The following is a 16,936-nucleotide window of genomic DNA, read 5'->3' as shown; positions in this document are numbered from 1 at the left end:
AAGGGCTCTAAATCTTGAAAAAAAAAATCTACCATAAACAAATATTATTATTTTGTTGCTTTGATAACATTGGTTATTATTCAGACTAAAAATAAAAACTGGTTATCAGAACTTATCTTTATATAGATCATGATTTTGCTGACGTCCATACAGGGTTAGTCCTTGCTTTTAGGGCCAGGGGTCCCCCCTAGGAATTTTTTTGGATTATCACAATCTATTTTGATGCCGTTGTATCATTGTTCCCCTTTTTATGTCTCAAAAATACACATCACTGAAAAACATGCTCATATTTGATGCACACCTTTAATGACTTTATCTGGAGGCCCCTAGGAGCCCAGCGGCTCACTTTATTGCCAACTTTTTCCTGATGTTAACACCACCTCTTTATAGTCTAGTAAACATGTGGAAACAGCATTTTGGGGGCCTGTCACTTTAAGAATCTGCATCATCACCAACCACCAATGACAGAATGAGCTGGGTTGTCTAGCAACAGAGCCCATACAAACAACTACTGTACTCTTGAAGAAGAGACAATAATACAAGGCTTCCTCTACACATCTGGCTAGTCTTGTCTTTAAATTTGGATCTAGTGGATTGGGTTTTTTTTCTTTTTTCATTCTCCCTGTGATGGCTGAAATTGTAATGTGTGAGCCTCAAGAGCTCTACAATCTCCTCAACCAGAGCAGTAGAAATGTTTCAAGGCTGGCAGAGATCAACTACCTCTGTTTGATGGGTGAGAGAGTGGATTCGTAATTCTTCCGGATTATGTGTCCATGTGTTATCATCTGGATTTGTGTTCTAATTTTGCCTTATAACCCTCTTTCAATTTTTTGTCTCTTTTTTTAGATGCTCGTGAAGCCCAAGATTACAAAACAAGCCACATCCCAACAGCTAGACATGCCAACGTGGTACGGATGTTAATGGTTTGACAGTTTTGTGGTTCATGTATATCTAATCACACTCAGACTGATGGGCACGGAGAGGATGGCTGTTGCTGTGAAGGCAAATTCTTTATAATACAGTATATAATTTACTGTCATTTTACTGTAATGGTAAAGATGTGACAAAAAACTTCTTGGTGGTTGCAGGTTTACTGGAAGAAATAAGACCATATGAAACAATGAATATTACTGAAGAGACAAAAACAGAGGGGAAAACGACAATAAAGTCAGAATTTGGGACATTATTTAAAAGTTTCTAGAATATATTCTTGAATGTCATATAACCTCAGGATCAGGCTTGAAAATTGATAATGAGTGCACACATAATACACTCACCAGCCACTTCAGTTATATTTGTTGAACTGGCAGCCTGATATGATCATTTAAAATCATTTTTATGGAGTTATTATTGTTGCAAAAGTACTTGCAAATACATACACAGACCTGCACTCATATCTGCAAATGCATAGATAGATTTGCAAATGCATGCACAAATACTCAAATGTGTGTGCAGATCTGCAAAAGCGTGCAAATCTGTAAAAAAGATTTGTAAATTTGTACCAAGATCCACAAATGTATGCACAAATCTGGAAATGTGTAGACCAATTTGTATTTGTGGACTTCGGTCTAAATTGCTGCCTGTAAGCCTGTGCTGAGGGCACCCAAACCTATCTTTTACACTCACAGATCTGAGTTCACATCTGCAGATGTGTTCAGCAGAAGTGTTGCCAAAGTTATGTGCATCAACAGCCAATTGAGAGAAAGACTTCAGTTGTAACTCATGACTTGTGAGTATTTTGGAAACTTCAAGCAAACAGAGTAACTCTTCTGAGCCAAAATAAACTAAGTCCACGTTCACAAATTGGTCTACACTCTTGCAGATTTGTGCAGAATTTTTCTCTCATTAATCAACACTCAGTACCCCATCATGACTAAGTGAAAACAGAGTTTTAGAAATGTTTTCAAATTTATTAAAAATTAAAACCTGAAATATCACAGTGACTTAGTACTCAGTTGAAGCACCACTGGCAGCAATTAGAGCCTTGAGTCTTTTTCAATATGGCACAACAGGACTGGCGGATTGTCTGCCATTCTTCTTTGCATGTCTCCTAAGCTCAGCCAGGTTGAACAGACAGCCATTTTCAGGTTTTCAGGATGTTTGATCAGGTTCAAGTCAGGGCTCTGGCTGGGCCACTCTAGGACATTCACAGTCGTCCCCAAGTCACTCCTGTGTTGTCTTGGCTGTGTATTTAGGGTCATTGTGATGGTGGAAGGTGAACTTTTGTCCTGTTCTGAGGGCCTGAATGCTGCAGAACAGGTTAGGATATCTCTGTACTTTGCTCCATACAGCTGTCTTTGCTGCCACCACTATGCTTCAAGGTTGGAATGGTATTGGGCAGGTGATGAGCAGTGCCTGTTTTCCTTTGGACAATAACATTTAGAATTTAGGGGATAACGAGGGGAAATTTTACATTTAGAAGCTTTTGTGAATCTGCAACAGAAAGTCTTTCAGCACAAGTAACCCGAGTGCTGGGATTAAATCTTTTCAGTGAAAAACATTTTGATAATTCTTTCCAGGATTCAGAGGGAACATTTCTCCTACCAGAAGCTGTGGAGGTGGACAGTATGCATCATGTGGTGGTCTACGACAGCAACACGAGCTGTTTAGAGGAGAAAGGTAACTGAAGAAAATTCATGTCCAAAACTTTTCATACATTTATAAATACAGCCATAAAGTTCCTTACAAGCGTGAAAGCAAACTGCTCCAACTGAATCATATATTTCTGCAGTATCCCATGCCTGTAGCTTTCAATATACCATGCTTCACATGTATTTCAGCCACAAATGTCTGTGTTTGCAGGCAGAGCAGCTAAATGTGCCCAAGTGTTTGCTAAAGTGAGCCTCTATCCTGTCAAGATATTAAAAGGAGGGTTTGAGAGATTCTCTGCTCTTTACACTTTTCTTAGGACTGAGAAAATCCTCTACACCATCCTGGTAAGACAAACACACCTGACCTGCTTTCATTAATACATCTGTGAGGATATAGCAAACCGGAAATGCAACCTTGAAGAATGTTGAAAACTCTGGATTGAGAAGTAAATCAATATCTATATTGGAAACAAAAGGTTTCATAAAATGTTTTCCTTCCTTCAAAAAATCCTGATATTTGCAGCGACACAAAATTATAGCCAAAAATAAAAAGAGTAAGTGAAAAATTCAATAATAATACCCTTTGGGTAATGCTGATGATAATTTATTTATATGTTGTTTTAAACCAGGAGCTGGACAACCTGAAGACATATCCAGTGGAGATTATAGCAGGACGTCTGTATATGAGTGACGAGAAACAAAGCATGGACTCCAGCATCCTAAAAGACCTGAAGATCAGCGCTGTTGTCTGTATCTCTGAGAGTGACACTGTGGAGTAAGGCGGGACTCAATATTTTTAACACCACCAGAGTAAATCCTTAAGTCAGATGCCATACTTGCTGAATTAGTAATAAATTCCTCTAAAACATCAGGTCTACATTCACAAAGGGGAACAGGACCATCCTGAGCATCCCTGCTGCCGACACAGATGCGTCTGATTTGTCTGCAAGTTTTGAAAGGATTTGCAGTTTTATTGGTAAGTCATAGCTATACTTCAGGTTTTTCACTTCATGCGCCCCTCAAAACACCAGTGGACTTAAAAAGGAGGGAAAACTTTAGACCAAACTACATCCTGAAGGTGCAAGCCAGAACACACTGGTGTATTATCAGTGTTTCTATTCCTATGAATTAAAGATCTTTTATACCTATCAAACCATCTTGAGAGTCTGAACCTGGATCATTTATGCCAGTGTTTTTGGACCAAAGTCCCCCCCCTTTTTTGAGAAATTATCTAAATTTTTTAGGTTTTTTGTTTTTGCGAAATTCCAGAAATATGTATTTTTGTTACACATTTTCATGAAGTAGAGGTTTTGTTCAATAAAAAGTATTTTGTCTCCTTTTTATTCAGCTTCAAACTTCAGCGCCGACTCTCGTGTGTTGATAGTTTCCAAGCATGGCCGAAGCCGCTGCAGCGCTGTGACCATTGCTTTTCTAATGCATCACCTCAAATACACACTAGAGGTAAGAGAGGTTCATTCAAGTGTCAGCCTTGGGTGTTGAAATATGAAACCAATGCTGAGATTTAAAAAAAAAAAAGCTAGCATGATACTCTTACGAGATGATGTCTTTAAAAATCTGAAACTTGTGCTACATCCCAAAATGGTTCCAGCTACATATTTAGAGTTTAACACTGACAATCAAAGATATGGAGTACACATAACCATCTAATACTTTTATACTTCTAACCTTGCAAAGCAGATTAATGGCCAGATTTCATGTCTGTCATCAGGCAGATCCAGCTTGCAAAGCTCCAATCTAGCAATGGCTGCTGCTAGTGTAGCATTTAGCTTGGTCGTAGCTGTAAAATAGCAGCAGTTTTATCAGAATTGGACCAAATGTATTGATTGAAATGGACGAGAAACGGGACTGAAAGCAATTCATGCCAAAGAAAGATGTTTACGCTCTCCTCCCAACCTGTTTGGGCCTGAGTTTGTGATAGTTACGTGCAGGGTTTAGTAGTTTTACTGTTAGCTGGTATAATGGCTGTTTGTGGAGCGATTAGCTCAGATGTAGCTTTAGTAATCACAGTTTTATAAGCACTGGGTCACATTTCTTTATTAAAACACGAGCAAAGAGCAACACTGAAAGCTTCTCTTGGTGGAGAAGATGGCCTCAGCATGAGTTTTATCCACTGACAAGCTTAACCGTTCATAAAGTACCGCTCAGGATGTTAACAGAGCTCATTTTGTCTTGCTGCACTGTTTGGCCACTGGTGAATGTGACAGACAGAACTTTCGTCCAGTCACCTTCCCAGAATTTTTTGAAAAGTCCTGCCTTTTCCAAACCCTTTATATCGGTTTCCAGATGATTAAAAAAATACATCCTTGCAATAGACATATAAAACATTCTATCTAGCATGTCAGGTTAAAATACTTCCCTAACATGATGCCTTTAATCTGACTTTTTTCAGGAGGCTTGGAAGCACATGTGCAAATGTAAGCCCAACATGAGGCCCAACACGGGGTTTCTAAAGCAGCTGTCTGACTGGGAGCTTCACACCACAGGAACAAGAGTGACTGATATCTCTGAACCTTTTTATTAATAAAGAAACGTACAGCTATGGCAGCGGAGTAACTTCTTTCACTTTAGGCAATAAGACTGCTGAGTTTATCTCTTAAGCACTACGGAATGGCAAAAGCCATAAATAGAAAGTTGAATCCTCTTTATTCTTTGTAATTCTATGTTCGTATTGAGACACTTCAAGATTAATCAAGATTTCAGTAATTGTAATTTAGTTTCTTTACTGATCTCAAAGGAAATTCTAAATTCTCACTGTTACTGTGAGACATGCTACTGTGGACAGTTGTATGATGATGTCAGTGTGATTAATCTGCTTATATTTTTCTTATCCTGTCATTTTAATTAACTGTACTATTGTTTTACATTCTGCACTATTGTTTATTTGTTTTTTTCTCAAAACGTTAACTGTGGCGTCAGCGGTTATATTTAAGCCCATACATGGTTGTGCCAGCGGTTCCAACAAAATTAAAGATGACAGTTTGTCCTCTGGTATTATGTAACCCCAGCTCTAAAAATACAGGCCATGTGCCAACATGTCAGGCATTCATTTTTCCTGGCACTAACCTCGCCGGGATCAGAGCCTGCACTTGTAGACAAACAACAAACAAGTCATATAAACAATGTCTACGAGTTTTTGTTTTTAAAGGCTATATTTAGGCCCAAAAGCTTGAGCTTTAGTCGTCACAAAAAAACACATCTTCCAGATGAGAGGGAATTTGAGCGCAGGAAACAGAGTTTCCTTGCAGACCGAACTCGGGTAAAAGTAGTTCAAAGTCATACAAAGTGTTGGTATAAAGGAAACGCAGCTGATTGGCTGAGAGGAGGACCCAAAATACCAAAAGCGACAACTGATTGGATCAACTAGTGTCAAGTAAGCACGTTGGACGTATGTGACCCGACGCCGGAAATGTCGCAAATATTGACGTTTAAAAAAACAAAATAAAAGCACTAATTTGCCAAAAGTTTTTCTTTGCATCAGAGGGAAATTGAGATCCTCGGTCCGCACAAGGATGTTCATCTATTAACTGAAGAACTGGACATATTAAATTGGACAACAAAACAGACATAATTAAACTATGACCAAGCCGGATACAGCAAAAATGTAGCAATTAGTTTTGTATTGCTCAAAGATACCCTGGCCTACAACAACATTTCCCGTATAAGACAGCGTGTTCTGTATTTCTAAAGCTCATTCTGACAAAAAAAAAAAAAAAAAGACAAAAATGAGAAATCATCATATTACCATCTAATGTAACTTTTTAAAAGATAAAAACACACAATTAATCCCTTATTATAAATTATTTATGATAAAATTACCATATGCACTTTTACAATGCTTTACGACCTGGAGACCTATTTATCTTATCCTAAACATCCAAAGCCAGAAGAAATAATGTGTACAAACATTAGCATCCATCATATTTCTTTTCTTTCAATTTTATTGTTAAAGTCATGGGTGCATTGCATGTCCGGGTTTTTACTGGTGAAAGACAATGTTGTATTTTGTTCTTTATTTCCATCGTTGTTGTCATGTACGGCAAATGTTGTTGTTTGTTACTGTATTTTGGCCACAAAGGTGCATTTCCACCTTCTATATTTTCAGTTATTTGTTTGTATTCATTTTTTGTTTGAAGGTATTCTGATCATAATAGTGTTGAGAAATGGTGTAAAACGACTCAATTAACATGTCTCGAGCTTTTACTCTGAAGGGTTAGACCGGAAGTCGCTCTAGTGCGCAGGTTCGTTTTTGCCACTAACGACAGTCAAACTGTTGCACAGCGGAGCTTTAGTATTACTCAACATTAAAAGGTTTCCTCATGTCACTGTAGAAGATGTTGTTCACTCCAACAGGTTTAAGTGAATGTTTACGCGAATGGGAGGATTTAGAGGAGAATTATCAACAAATTCAGGTGAGTCAAACTTATAAAACCTGCCGTTACCTATAAAAGTGAGCGCTGCCCCGGGTTAAGCTAACAGCAGGGGTAGGTGGGTTTACAGGCGGCAGGGGAACCGCCCTCCAAAGCAAGTATAGATAAAATTTCACTGTCAAGTTTGAAGAAAAGAAGAACACGACAAGTTAGAGGAGAGTACATCATGTACTAGTCTTTCTGGTCTTACTGGAGTTTGTTTCATGGATATGTGTTCATAGAGAAGCATCCTGGGACCCTCAGGGTTGGTTCAGTCTAGTCTCCCAGACCTTAATGAATACATTTCTGTTAAGGCACACACCTTGTGATACATACTTACAGTCTCTTTGGATGAAATGGATTCAAGCAGCGCTTAAATTACTCTCCTTAAATCTACTTAAGTAAAAGTAGGGCTGGGCAATATTTTGAGTTACTTAAAAGGTGGACAACTCCAATTCCAAAAATCTTGGGGCGCTGTGTAAATTGTAAATAAAAACAGGATGCAATGATTTGCAAGTCTCACGAACCCTATTTTATTCACAATATAACAAACAAAACATCAAATATTGAAACTGAGATATCCTACAATTTAATGCAAACTATTATCTTAGTTTGAATAACACGTAAGCTAAACATCTCGAAAAAGCAGGAATGGGGCAACAGAAGGCTGGAAAAGTAAGTAGTACTAATGAAAAACAGCATGGAGGAGGATTTCACAATTAATATCACTGCTGTAATTGATGGCCTGTCTGTCTCAATTTTTACGCCACATCATTGCTCCAGTTGTTCTTGATTCCTTTCAAAAGACTTATTGGGTGTACTGGTTTGAAACTGATACCATAAAAAATCCTAAATTTCGAATTTCTAAATATGTACAGATTCTCTATACAATCTAAAATTGTTAGGCCTTTTGCTTGGGTTTTCGCTGCCCCCAATTATGTACCATTATGTCACTTCCCCTGTATAACACACACTCATTCCATCACAGTGCTTCAGAGAAGACAAAATTTGCTCTGGACCACACACTCTAAAAGATGAAAACTACACCAGGCTTTTCCTTTATACCTGAGAGAGTGATAGGGCTGGAAAACAACTGGACTTTGTTGAAACACGCCCACAAGGAAAGGTATTGGCCTGGATGTGATGATACACCTGCTCCATGATCCCTGATTAACGTAAGTTCTCTTTAAAGCGGTGTGCCCAAAAAATATGTAAATAAGTCAAAAGGCACAGCTTTAATGCTCTCCTTATTGTGCCATAGGCCAATCGCCACATTTACATACATACATAGCGATTGAGTATGCCTAAATGGCTAGTTAATTGGTGACAGGGAGAGTCATTTTCAGGATTGTGGGATGCCAATCAGATTTCAGGGGGCCTTGTTTAGCCTTGGCTACCACTGGCTCTGCTCCTGGAAAAATATTGGTGCTGTTATTTGCTGTGATAATCCATCAGGATGTTATTAATCAAGATATCCTCTTGGCAAAATGTTTGTTTACAGATTTAACATGGTAGCACTGCCTTGTGCTGAAAACAAGAAGTACAGTACAGCACAAGCTTCATGTTTTTATGTGGGCCATATTTCATATTATCTTTAGAATATGCCGTGGGCCAATCAAAAATGGGCCATGGGCCGCATTTGGCCCCCAGGCCATAGTTTGGACACCCCTGATCTAGATCCTCAGTGTAAGTAAAAGTTGTTCCAGTACCTGATGATCTGGCCCTGCTGTTTTAGAGGTGTGTTGCTGTCATCAAATTTAAAAAGAGATAATATTTTTTCATGCTCTAATGTGAATAAAATATGAGTTTATGAGATTTACAAGTGATTGCATTGTTTTGATTTACATTTTACACAGTGTCCCAACTTTTTTAGAATTGGTGTTTTTATTTTTAAAAGTGATGTTTAATATGCTAAACTACTGATGTGTAAAATAACAAGAAACTAAAGCTGCAAATAAAAAGACAATTCAAGGAAGTGGAAAAGAGGCATGTTAAAGCAGAAATGTTGTTCTTTACCTGAAGTTACATTCAGAACTTGTGACTGAAACAAGAGAGACAGACCAGACAGTTGGTTTATGAAATCAAGAAAGTACATGAATATATAACTTAAAATAAGACATAGTGTGTATTTAAAAAAAAGATCTAGATTACCACATAGCTAACTGTGCAGTACTCTTAAGTAACTGTCGTCATAGGTCATATACTTAGTGGAAAACAATCAGCCTCTGTCTACATGCAGATATACATGCATAGGTATATAACATACAGGGACCTATTAAATCTGATGCAACAGGTAGATTGTTCTTATTTAAAAAACGGTTAAAATTATTGGTCAAACACACTACAACATCTTTATCAATTAAAAGACCAATCTATTTGCTTGTTTTATTGGGATTTTTTTATATATTGCGTCATCTGAACCTCAGAATAATTTACGGCTTACATTTACTGCTTTGCTGTAACAAAATTTCTTATTGCACATGACAGATTGATGTGTTTTCCTTTTTTCCCCACCTCTAGGACACCCATCGTCTATACAAGCAGAAGCTTGAGGAAGTTACCAAACTTCAGGACAGCTGCTCTGGTGCTATAGCACGTCAGAGGAAGAAGCTAAAAGAGCTGACTGTGTCACTTGAAGAGTAAGTATGGATCAGCCATTTCACCGAGTTGCATTGATTGGTCGTGTACCTCCGTGTTGTCTGTCCTGTGGGTCAAATCACAGCACATATTATTGGCTCTTCAATCGTTTAATCTGACATAGTGACCGTCATAACAGACAAAAAGATTGTGCAGTCTGACCTTGGCCTAAGGGTGCTCAAACTCCAGGTTGGAAACCAACCTAAGACTGAAAATGGGGCATAAACTGGTACAAAAGAACCAAAATATAAAATAAAATTGTGTCATTATAAACTCAACTCATTCATATTAAGATACGATTATACTTTATTGATCCCCAGTTGGGAAATTAATTTTTCTTTTGTTTCCCTGATTAGATGCAAAGAAAACAGTCCTACCCCCAAACTAAGTCCTGAGGAGATGAATACCATCACGGAAATCGAGGACTCCATCAAAGAGAGAACAGAGACATTCTGTGAGATGGAAGCTTTTCTACCAAAGAAGAACGGGTTTGTCTCAGTCATGTTTTTTTTTAATTTTATTTTAACGACAAAGAAGAGTAGTTATTGTTTTCATATAGCATCAAACACCTAAAATGTCTTATTTTAATGGCAGCTGTGCAATGCTGCTGATACATAAGTTGTATTTAAAGGTGTTTTTGCTTGTTTTTGTTTTATGGAAATATTTACACTATTGGCCTTTTGAATCGCTGGCTCCTCCTGTTTAGGTTATACCTCAGTCTTGTTCTAGGAAACGTCAACGTAACACTCCTCAACAAACAGTCAAAGTAAGTCACCCTCATGGTGGTTTTATGTAGAAATAATCCCTCCAAAATAAAACTGTACTAGCATCTCATCATGCTTTTATGATTTATTTTTTCAGATTTGCCTACAAAGATGAATATGAGAAATTCAAACTGGTCCTGACGGTCATCCTTTTTGTGTTCTCCTTCACGTGTCGCTTTTTGTTCAGCTACAGGTAAGACTGTAGTGCTCTTAATTAAACTTTATTTCTGGATAAATATACAGTGCCTTTACAAAGTATTCACCCCCTTGGATTTTACCCTTTAAGTGATTTTATGACTCAATTTGCCTTTTTTGACAGAAAAAAAGCTTTAATGTCAAAGAGAAAACAGATGTAAAATAAGTGAGAGCAGAAATATTTAGCCCCTTCTTGTCAGTATTTAGTAGAGTCACCTTCGGCTGCAATCACAGCATTGAGTCTGTGTGGATAGGTCTCAATCAGGCTTGCACATGTGGACACTGAAATTTTACTCCATTCTTCTTTGCAAAGCTGCTCAAGCTCCATCAGGTTGCATGGGAATCAGGCGTGAACAGCCCCTTTAAGACCGGCTGCTGAGAAGCATCCCCACAGTATGATGCTGCCACCAGTGTGCTTCACAGTGGGGATGGTGTGTTTGTAGTGATGTGCACTGTTTGGGTTCCGCCCAACATGGCGTCTTGTCTGATGGCTAAAAAGCTCAATTTTGGTCTCATCAGACCAAAGAACTTTCTTTCACTTGACCATCGGATCTCCTACATGCTTTTTGGTGAACTCTAGACACATTCACTGCACTCAGTTAATCCCGACTAATTGTGAGACTACTAGCATGAATTGCAAAAACTTGGAGCTCCTCCAATGTTCTCTCTGGACTGACTTTAAAAGCTAAGGAATTGCCATTAGTACCAAAATTCAAATGCATGTTGTTAGTGCAGAAATAAAAGTGTTTATATTCTGCCAGAAAGGAGTGATACTGTATATATTTTTTCTGAATACTTAATTACTTTGTTGGTAAGAATGGTACAAGGGATGATTCCTTTGTAACTCATCCATTTTCATGATATTATACTAAGAATAAGCAATATCTCCATAATTGGGGCATAGTTGATCTGACTGACGGGTCGACGCATTGTCGCTTTGCTCCAGGAGACTTTAAGCCCTCCTCAGCTCCACTTTTTGTTGCTAGACTGACTGAACATTAGTTAAAGGTAGCTTTTTCCCAGTACAGTTCCTGCCGTCACTGGGCTTGAAAACACCTCTTTCAAAAACACAGTAGCTAAAATCACAAAGACTGCATCCATGTTTTCTGAAATTTCTACAGTGATCAGGACCTAAGCTGCAATTTCTGACATCCAGCCATCCATCCATTTTCTATACCGCTTATCCCATTCAGGGTCGTGGGGGAGACTGGAGCCTATCCCAGCTGTCATTGGGCGAGAGGCGGGGTACACCCTGGACTGGTCGCCAGTCAATCACAGGGGCAATTTCTGACAATTTAAGTAAAAAAATATGCTAATATTAGGTGTCTAAGACTTCTATTTTTGTTGCTCTGGTATTAAAACATGAATGAATATCTTTTTGTGACAAGGATAGTGTAGAGTTTAAAGTTCTGGTCTCTCTCTCTACTCTGACTTGACCCCTGTGCTGAATTACTTAACTTCGGTTGAGCAGATACAGTCTCCAGGGTGAAGTGAGTAAATCATGACGAAAGGCGTGCTGGAAAACTTACTACTGTTTGCTGTGTTGTCTATACACACACATTAAGGCTGAGGAAAAGTGGCCAAAGAGGACATAGAGAGCAGAAACTAGGAGAAGAGACAGAAAGATTGACTTACTAATGGACTGCAGAAATTAAACCCGGCCCTTCTTTGAAGTCAAGGCAAGAAGGAATGTCATTCCAAAACTGCTGGGCTGATAAGTCAAATGAAATGAAAATAACAGACCCTTTGATCTCATTATTTGACTATTATGACAAAGATGGCTGATCAGAGGTGAACTCAAACAGAGGACTTTAACCTCTATTGCCTTGCCTGTTTTAGAGTGAATGAACCTATTGAATTTTGTCCATCATTTCTGAATTTTAATGTGTTTAAACTGTTTTGCTTTTGTTTTCAGAGCCCTGGATGCTCTCTTCAACTTCCTGTTGGTGTGGTACTACTGCACACTCACCATCCGGGAGAGCATCCTCATCAGCAACGGCTCAAGGTCTGAAACAAAATTAAAATCCCCACTATTTACATTTGAGAAGATCTTTGGCCCTACCTGTTGTCTTTTTAGGTGTGGTTGCATTAATTACCTTGTCTGCTGGTTTCCTGTTTAGCAGTACAACACACTACAACTATCACAATACTGGACTAGTTAACTTTTATATAACAAGCCTGTATAAGATGATATCAGTATGTATTTTACCTGATTGGACAAGTTTTTATTACTTTTTTTCTATGGATCATTTTATTTATGGATATTGTGTCCTTGTTATTGTATTTCAGGATCAAAGGTTGGTGGGTTTTTCATCACTATGTGTCCACCTTCCTGTCTGGGGTCATGCTCACCTGGTGAGTTATGATATCTTTTTATAAAGTTGTTTTTTACTGGAAAAAATTTGCATTATTTTTACAACTGCATGTGTTTTTTAACCATAATAACAAGTGATCTTTTATGTTTTCAGGCCTGAGGGGACTCTCTACCAGATGTTTAGGAGCCAGTTTCTATCATACTGTCTCTACCAAAGTGAGATTTTTAAACACAATCTTTAATCTTTTTGAAATAGACACAACAAGCTGGGCTTTATAATGTAAAGACCAGCTTTTTCAAGTGCTTTCATACCCTTTATCATGGAATATGGCATTGGTTTGGACAAAAGATTTACTTTACTGTATATTTGATTTGAAGGTTTTAACAACAATTTGCTCCAGTCCTCATTACAAACAATCTTGTGATCTTCCTGATGTTTAGCATTATATTTGTCATTTATAATTGTGTTTCCTTCTTATGATTATAATAACTTTATTTGTATAGCACCTTTAAAAACAGAGGTTTACAAAGTGCTTTGACAGTAAGCATAATCACAAATAAAACAAATCATCATAACTCATCAAGAAGGACAAAACCCAACAACAGAAGAACCCATAAAACATTTAGCCAGCATCATAACCCCAACATTATAATAACCCAGTGGGGCACATTATAAAAACAAGAATAAAAATAAAAATCCAGAATAACCTAGATGAGTCCAGGCAACGAAAGAACCCAACACATTGAAAAACCTTGTTTTTTTAAATATCTAGTGGACATTTATATGTTCCTTGTGTTAGGAACTACCTCATGGTATTATTTTTGTGAAGATTAAAAAGTAAAAATTCATGTCAGACTCTTAACAATCACTCATTCAGGGAGAAAAATGAGTTTCTGCAAGTATCAGTAGTTCATAATTGTATGTTCAAGGTTCACACAGTTATACCTCAAAGTTAAGGAAGTAACTTCTGGCCTGGACTGTTAATAAATAGTTTTCTTTCTTTCCTCTGTTTATTTGTTCAGGCTTCGTCCAGTTCCTCCAGTACTACTACCAAAGTGGATGTTTGTACAGACTCAGAGCGCTTGGAGAAAGACATAACATGGACCTTACAGTTGGTGAGTTATAGTCTTATAGAAATAGGCCATTTTCACACCTTTAGTTCTGTTGATCTGGTCTGAATCAAGGGCCAATTTCTTACACTGTTGCAAATGACATCAACTTTGGTTGGTGTTCACATGAGGGTTTTTACAAGCAGAGCAAAACCTGTGCTGTGAGGAAAATGCTCTCTAACTGGTCAATATTTTGCGGTTTATGATACACCTATACTGGCGACCTGAGGCGAATACATTTGAAATAGATAATTCTGAGCCATTAACAAATCTTGAATAAATTGATAAAAACAAAAATCGCGTGAGGAGCGAACTTTGTTTAAAACGATCTTGATCCATGTGATGTGGTATCACATTACATCATTTTAACCGATAAAGCAGAAGATGAAATTTTACAGGGGAGATCCAAAACAACCAGCTCATTCATAAGAGGAACAGAATCAAGCTCCACATCATAAATATAGGTCCTGGAAAAATGTTATGTGTTGGAAAGAATTCATGTACATTCCATAGTCAAATTTCTCACAGAGACAGCAGCCTGATGAGAGGGTGGAAATAAAGATTATTTCTAAAGATCTTTTAGGTTTGTTTAACTTTACGTGCCAGATAGAGTTCGGGACTGTAGCAGGTACCATTAACTGCTGTGTGGAGGCACTTGTGAATTTAATTCCCCATCTCTTCAAATGATTTTTGTCTGCATCTTCTTAGAACACGTCTTTTCTTTTGTATATTTCTTTGAGATTTAAAACATAATAAACAGCCCAAAACAGTAACCGGTTTATATCCTGCATCCTACGGCCTATTTAATCAGTTTAACTTCAGATTAATCATTTATAAAAACAACAAAGATGGTCCATCTAGTATCATCTGCTTCACATCAGAGGCCCCGCTGAGGTGCAGTGCTGGATGGTGTCAGACTGGGATCACATTCACCCTGGCAGCAGCATCTTTACCCATCATTATCAGACAAACATCTTTAGCAGCAGGGTGAAGTAATGTGGGGTTTTCCTGTCTCTGCTATGCATAATGCCACTCAGTATGATGCTTCGGTTTCCTTGGTATTTGTGACCACACCTCCTGCAGCTCCCTGTCATAAATACTGCTGTGTTTTGGTCGCAAAACTTAGGTGCTTTGTCTCAATGTGGCGCCGGAGTTTATGCTGCCTCATGCTGTCATTAGCCAGCACCTCTTTGTAAATGACACACTCTTGCCATGGTGCATCATCATCAGAAGTCCTTCAGTGACTCTCTTTTCTGTTCTCCTGGTTTGCAGAGGGTTTCCAGTCCTGGATGTGGCGAGGATTGACCTTCCTCCTGCCATTCTTGTTCTTTGGTCATGTGAGTAACAGACCCAGTAATACAGCCAATATATACAAAAATAACATGAATAAAAACATACAGTTTATATGTGCTAATCTGGTAATAGACTTGATGAAGTATGTGGTGTATGAAGGAATGCTGAGGTGGATTTTCCAGCATTCCTGATTGTTTTTTGTTCTTCCTCTCACAGTTCTGGCAGCTCTACAACAGCATAACACTCTTTAAGATGTCTCAGCTCCCTGAGTGTAAAGAGTGGCAGGTTAGTACGCCAAGGAGACTCAATGTTCTCTCTCACTGAACTTTAGTGGTTTTATTTTGTATATAATCTCTACAGAGGCTGACTGTGATCACTTCTCTGCTGTGGTTTAGGTCATGATGTGTGGCTGCTCTTACATGGTTCTCTTCATGGGAAACTTCTTCACCACGCTGGGAGTTGTTTACCAGAAATACATGAACAACCAGGACAAGTCCAAGAGCTTATAAGAGTGGGAGAACAAACTGAGCTGAATCACCAAACATCCTCTATATTTATGCAAATATGTCCAAACAGCTGTTCTATTCTCTTTAAAGCACCTTATGGATGTTATGATTGTCGTCCTTTAAGACTTTCTATATGTATTGCCACTTTTATCTGTGTCCTTTAAATTTAAAGGTGTGTAAATAATATTTAAAGTGATTTGTCAAAACAAGCTGTCCCAAATCAACGAGGTACCTCACAGGTTTTACTGAGCACCACCATCAGGTTTCTGTCAGGTTAAGATTAAAGTGCTAATAAGAGTGTTACTATATCATATTTATTTTGGTGTTGCTGAGCTACAGCTACTGATGCAGGCCTTACAAAGAGATGCTTTAATGAAACACTCCTCCAAACCCTCCACTTCTTTTTGTTTACATGATTTCCCTAAAAACATCTTATGTAATTTAAGTGCATCATGAGACCCCAAATTTAAAAAAAACTTAATATGTTTGACAAAAACTAAAGATTGGAGAAAGATGAAATAAAAAAATCAGTACATGTTTTTGTTGTTGATTGTATTTTTCATTTTTTCCTACTGTATTGATCTCCTCAGGACTTCTTTGATTTACGTTAAGAAATACTTGGAACCACTGGAATAAGAACCAAACTGTGTAAATACAGTATATAGCGGTTATAGAAGTATTTTAAATCTAACCATTTCATTGTATTTTAGAAATCAACTACTTTATTCTTCTTGTAAGTTATTCTCTTCTGTCATTATCCCCAGTATGCAGATAATAGAGCATATGTGTTGTTTTCATTTCCATTCACTTTCTGTTTATTTACCTGTAAAAAAAATGTGATTAAGAATCTCTATTTTCTATTTTTTAAATTGAAAATTTTATTCTGTCTGGTACCTTAACCAGCTAACAGAGCTGTTCTAACATTTATTTTTTATTTTATTGGGTGCAATTTTAAGAGTTCATTCATCCTATTTAAGCTGTTATAAATGTTATTTAAAACACTAAAATAGAGTTAATCATTCCTAGTTTACTAGATAAACAAAAGCCGTCAACAACATCTGCAAAGGCTTCCCACTTGTCTGAGCCAGACCTGACCTGA

General features: G+C 37.8%; 2 protein-coding genes across 2 annotated transcripts; both read left to right on the top strand.

The window, feature by feature from the left end:
• Positions 1-627: 627 nt before the first annotated feature.
• styxl1 (serine/threonine/tyrosine interacting-like 1) lies at positions 628-5,133 on the top strand. The gene is made up of 8 exons (XM_041802188.1): positions 628-733; positions 847-908; positions 2,520-2,619; positions 2,803-2,936; positions 3,221-3,366; positions 3,464-3,567; positions 3,940-4,052; positions 5,002-5,133. Exons 1-8 carry the CDS (start codon positions 628-630, stop codon positions 5,131-5,133), a joined length of 897 nt encoding a protein of 298 aa, XP_041658122.1.
• Positions 5,134-6,856: 1,723 nt separating this feature from the next.
• On the top strand, positions 6,857-16,372 carry LOC121518321 (ion channel TACAN-like). Its single transcript, XM_041800557.1, has 12 exons — positions 6,857-7,021; positions 9,539-9,657; positions 10,012-10,143; positions 10,362-10,421; positions 10,517-10,612; positions 12,530-12,619; positions 12,904-12,969; positions 13,083-13,144; positions 13,952-14,044; positions 15,311-15,375; positions 15,548-15,616; positions 15,727-16,372. The coding sequence occupies exons 1-12, from the start codon at positions 6,944-6,946 to the stop codon at positions 15,838-15,840; spliced, it is 1,044 nt and encodes a 347-aa protein (XP_041656491.1). The 5' UTR covers positions 6,857-6,943; the 3' UTR covers positions 15,841-16,372.
• The last annotated feature ends 564 nt before the right edge of the window (positions 16,373-16,936 follow it).

The sequence above is a fragment of the Cheilinus undulatus genome, linkage group 12 (assembly GCF_018320785.1).
Source record: "Cheilinus undulatus linkage group 12, ASM1832078v1, whole genome shotgun sequence".
In the NCBI taxonomy this organism is placed as follows: Eukaryota; Metazoa; Chordata; class Actinopteri; order Labriformes; family Labridae; genus Cheilinus; species Cheilinus undulatus.
This window is presented reverse-complemented; position numbering and strand designations above follow the sequence as displayed.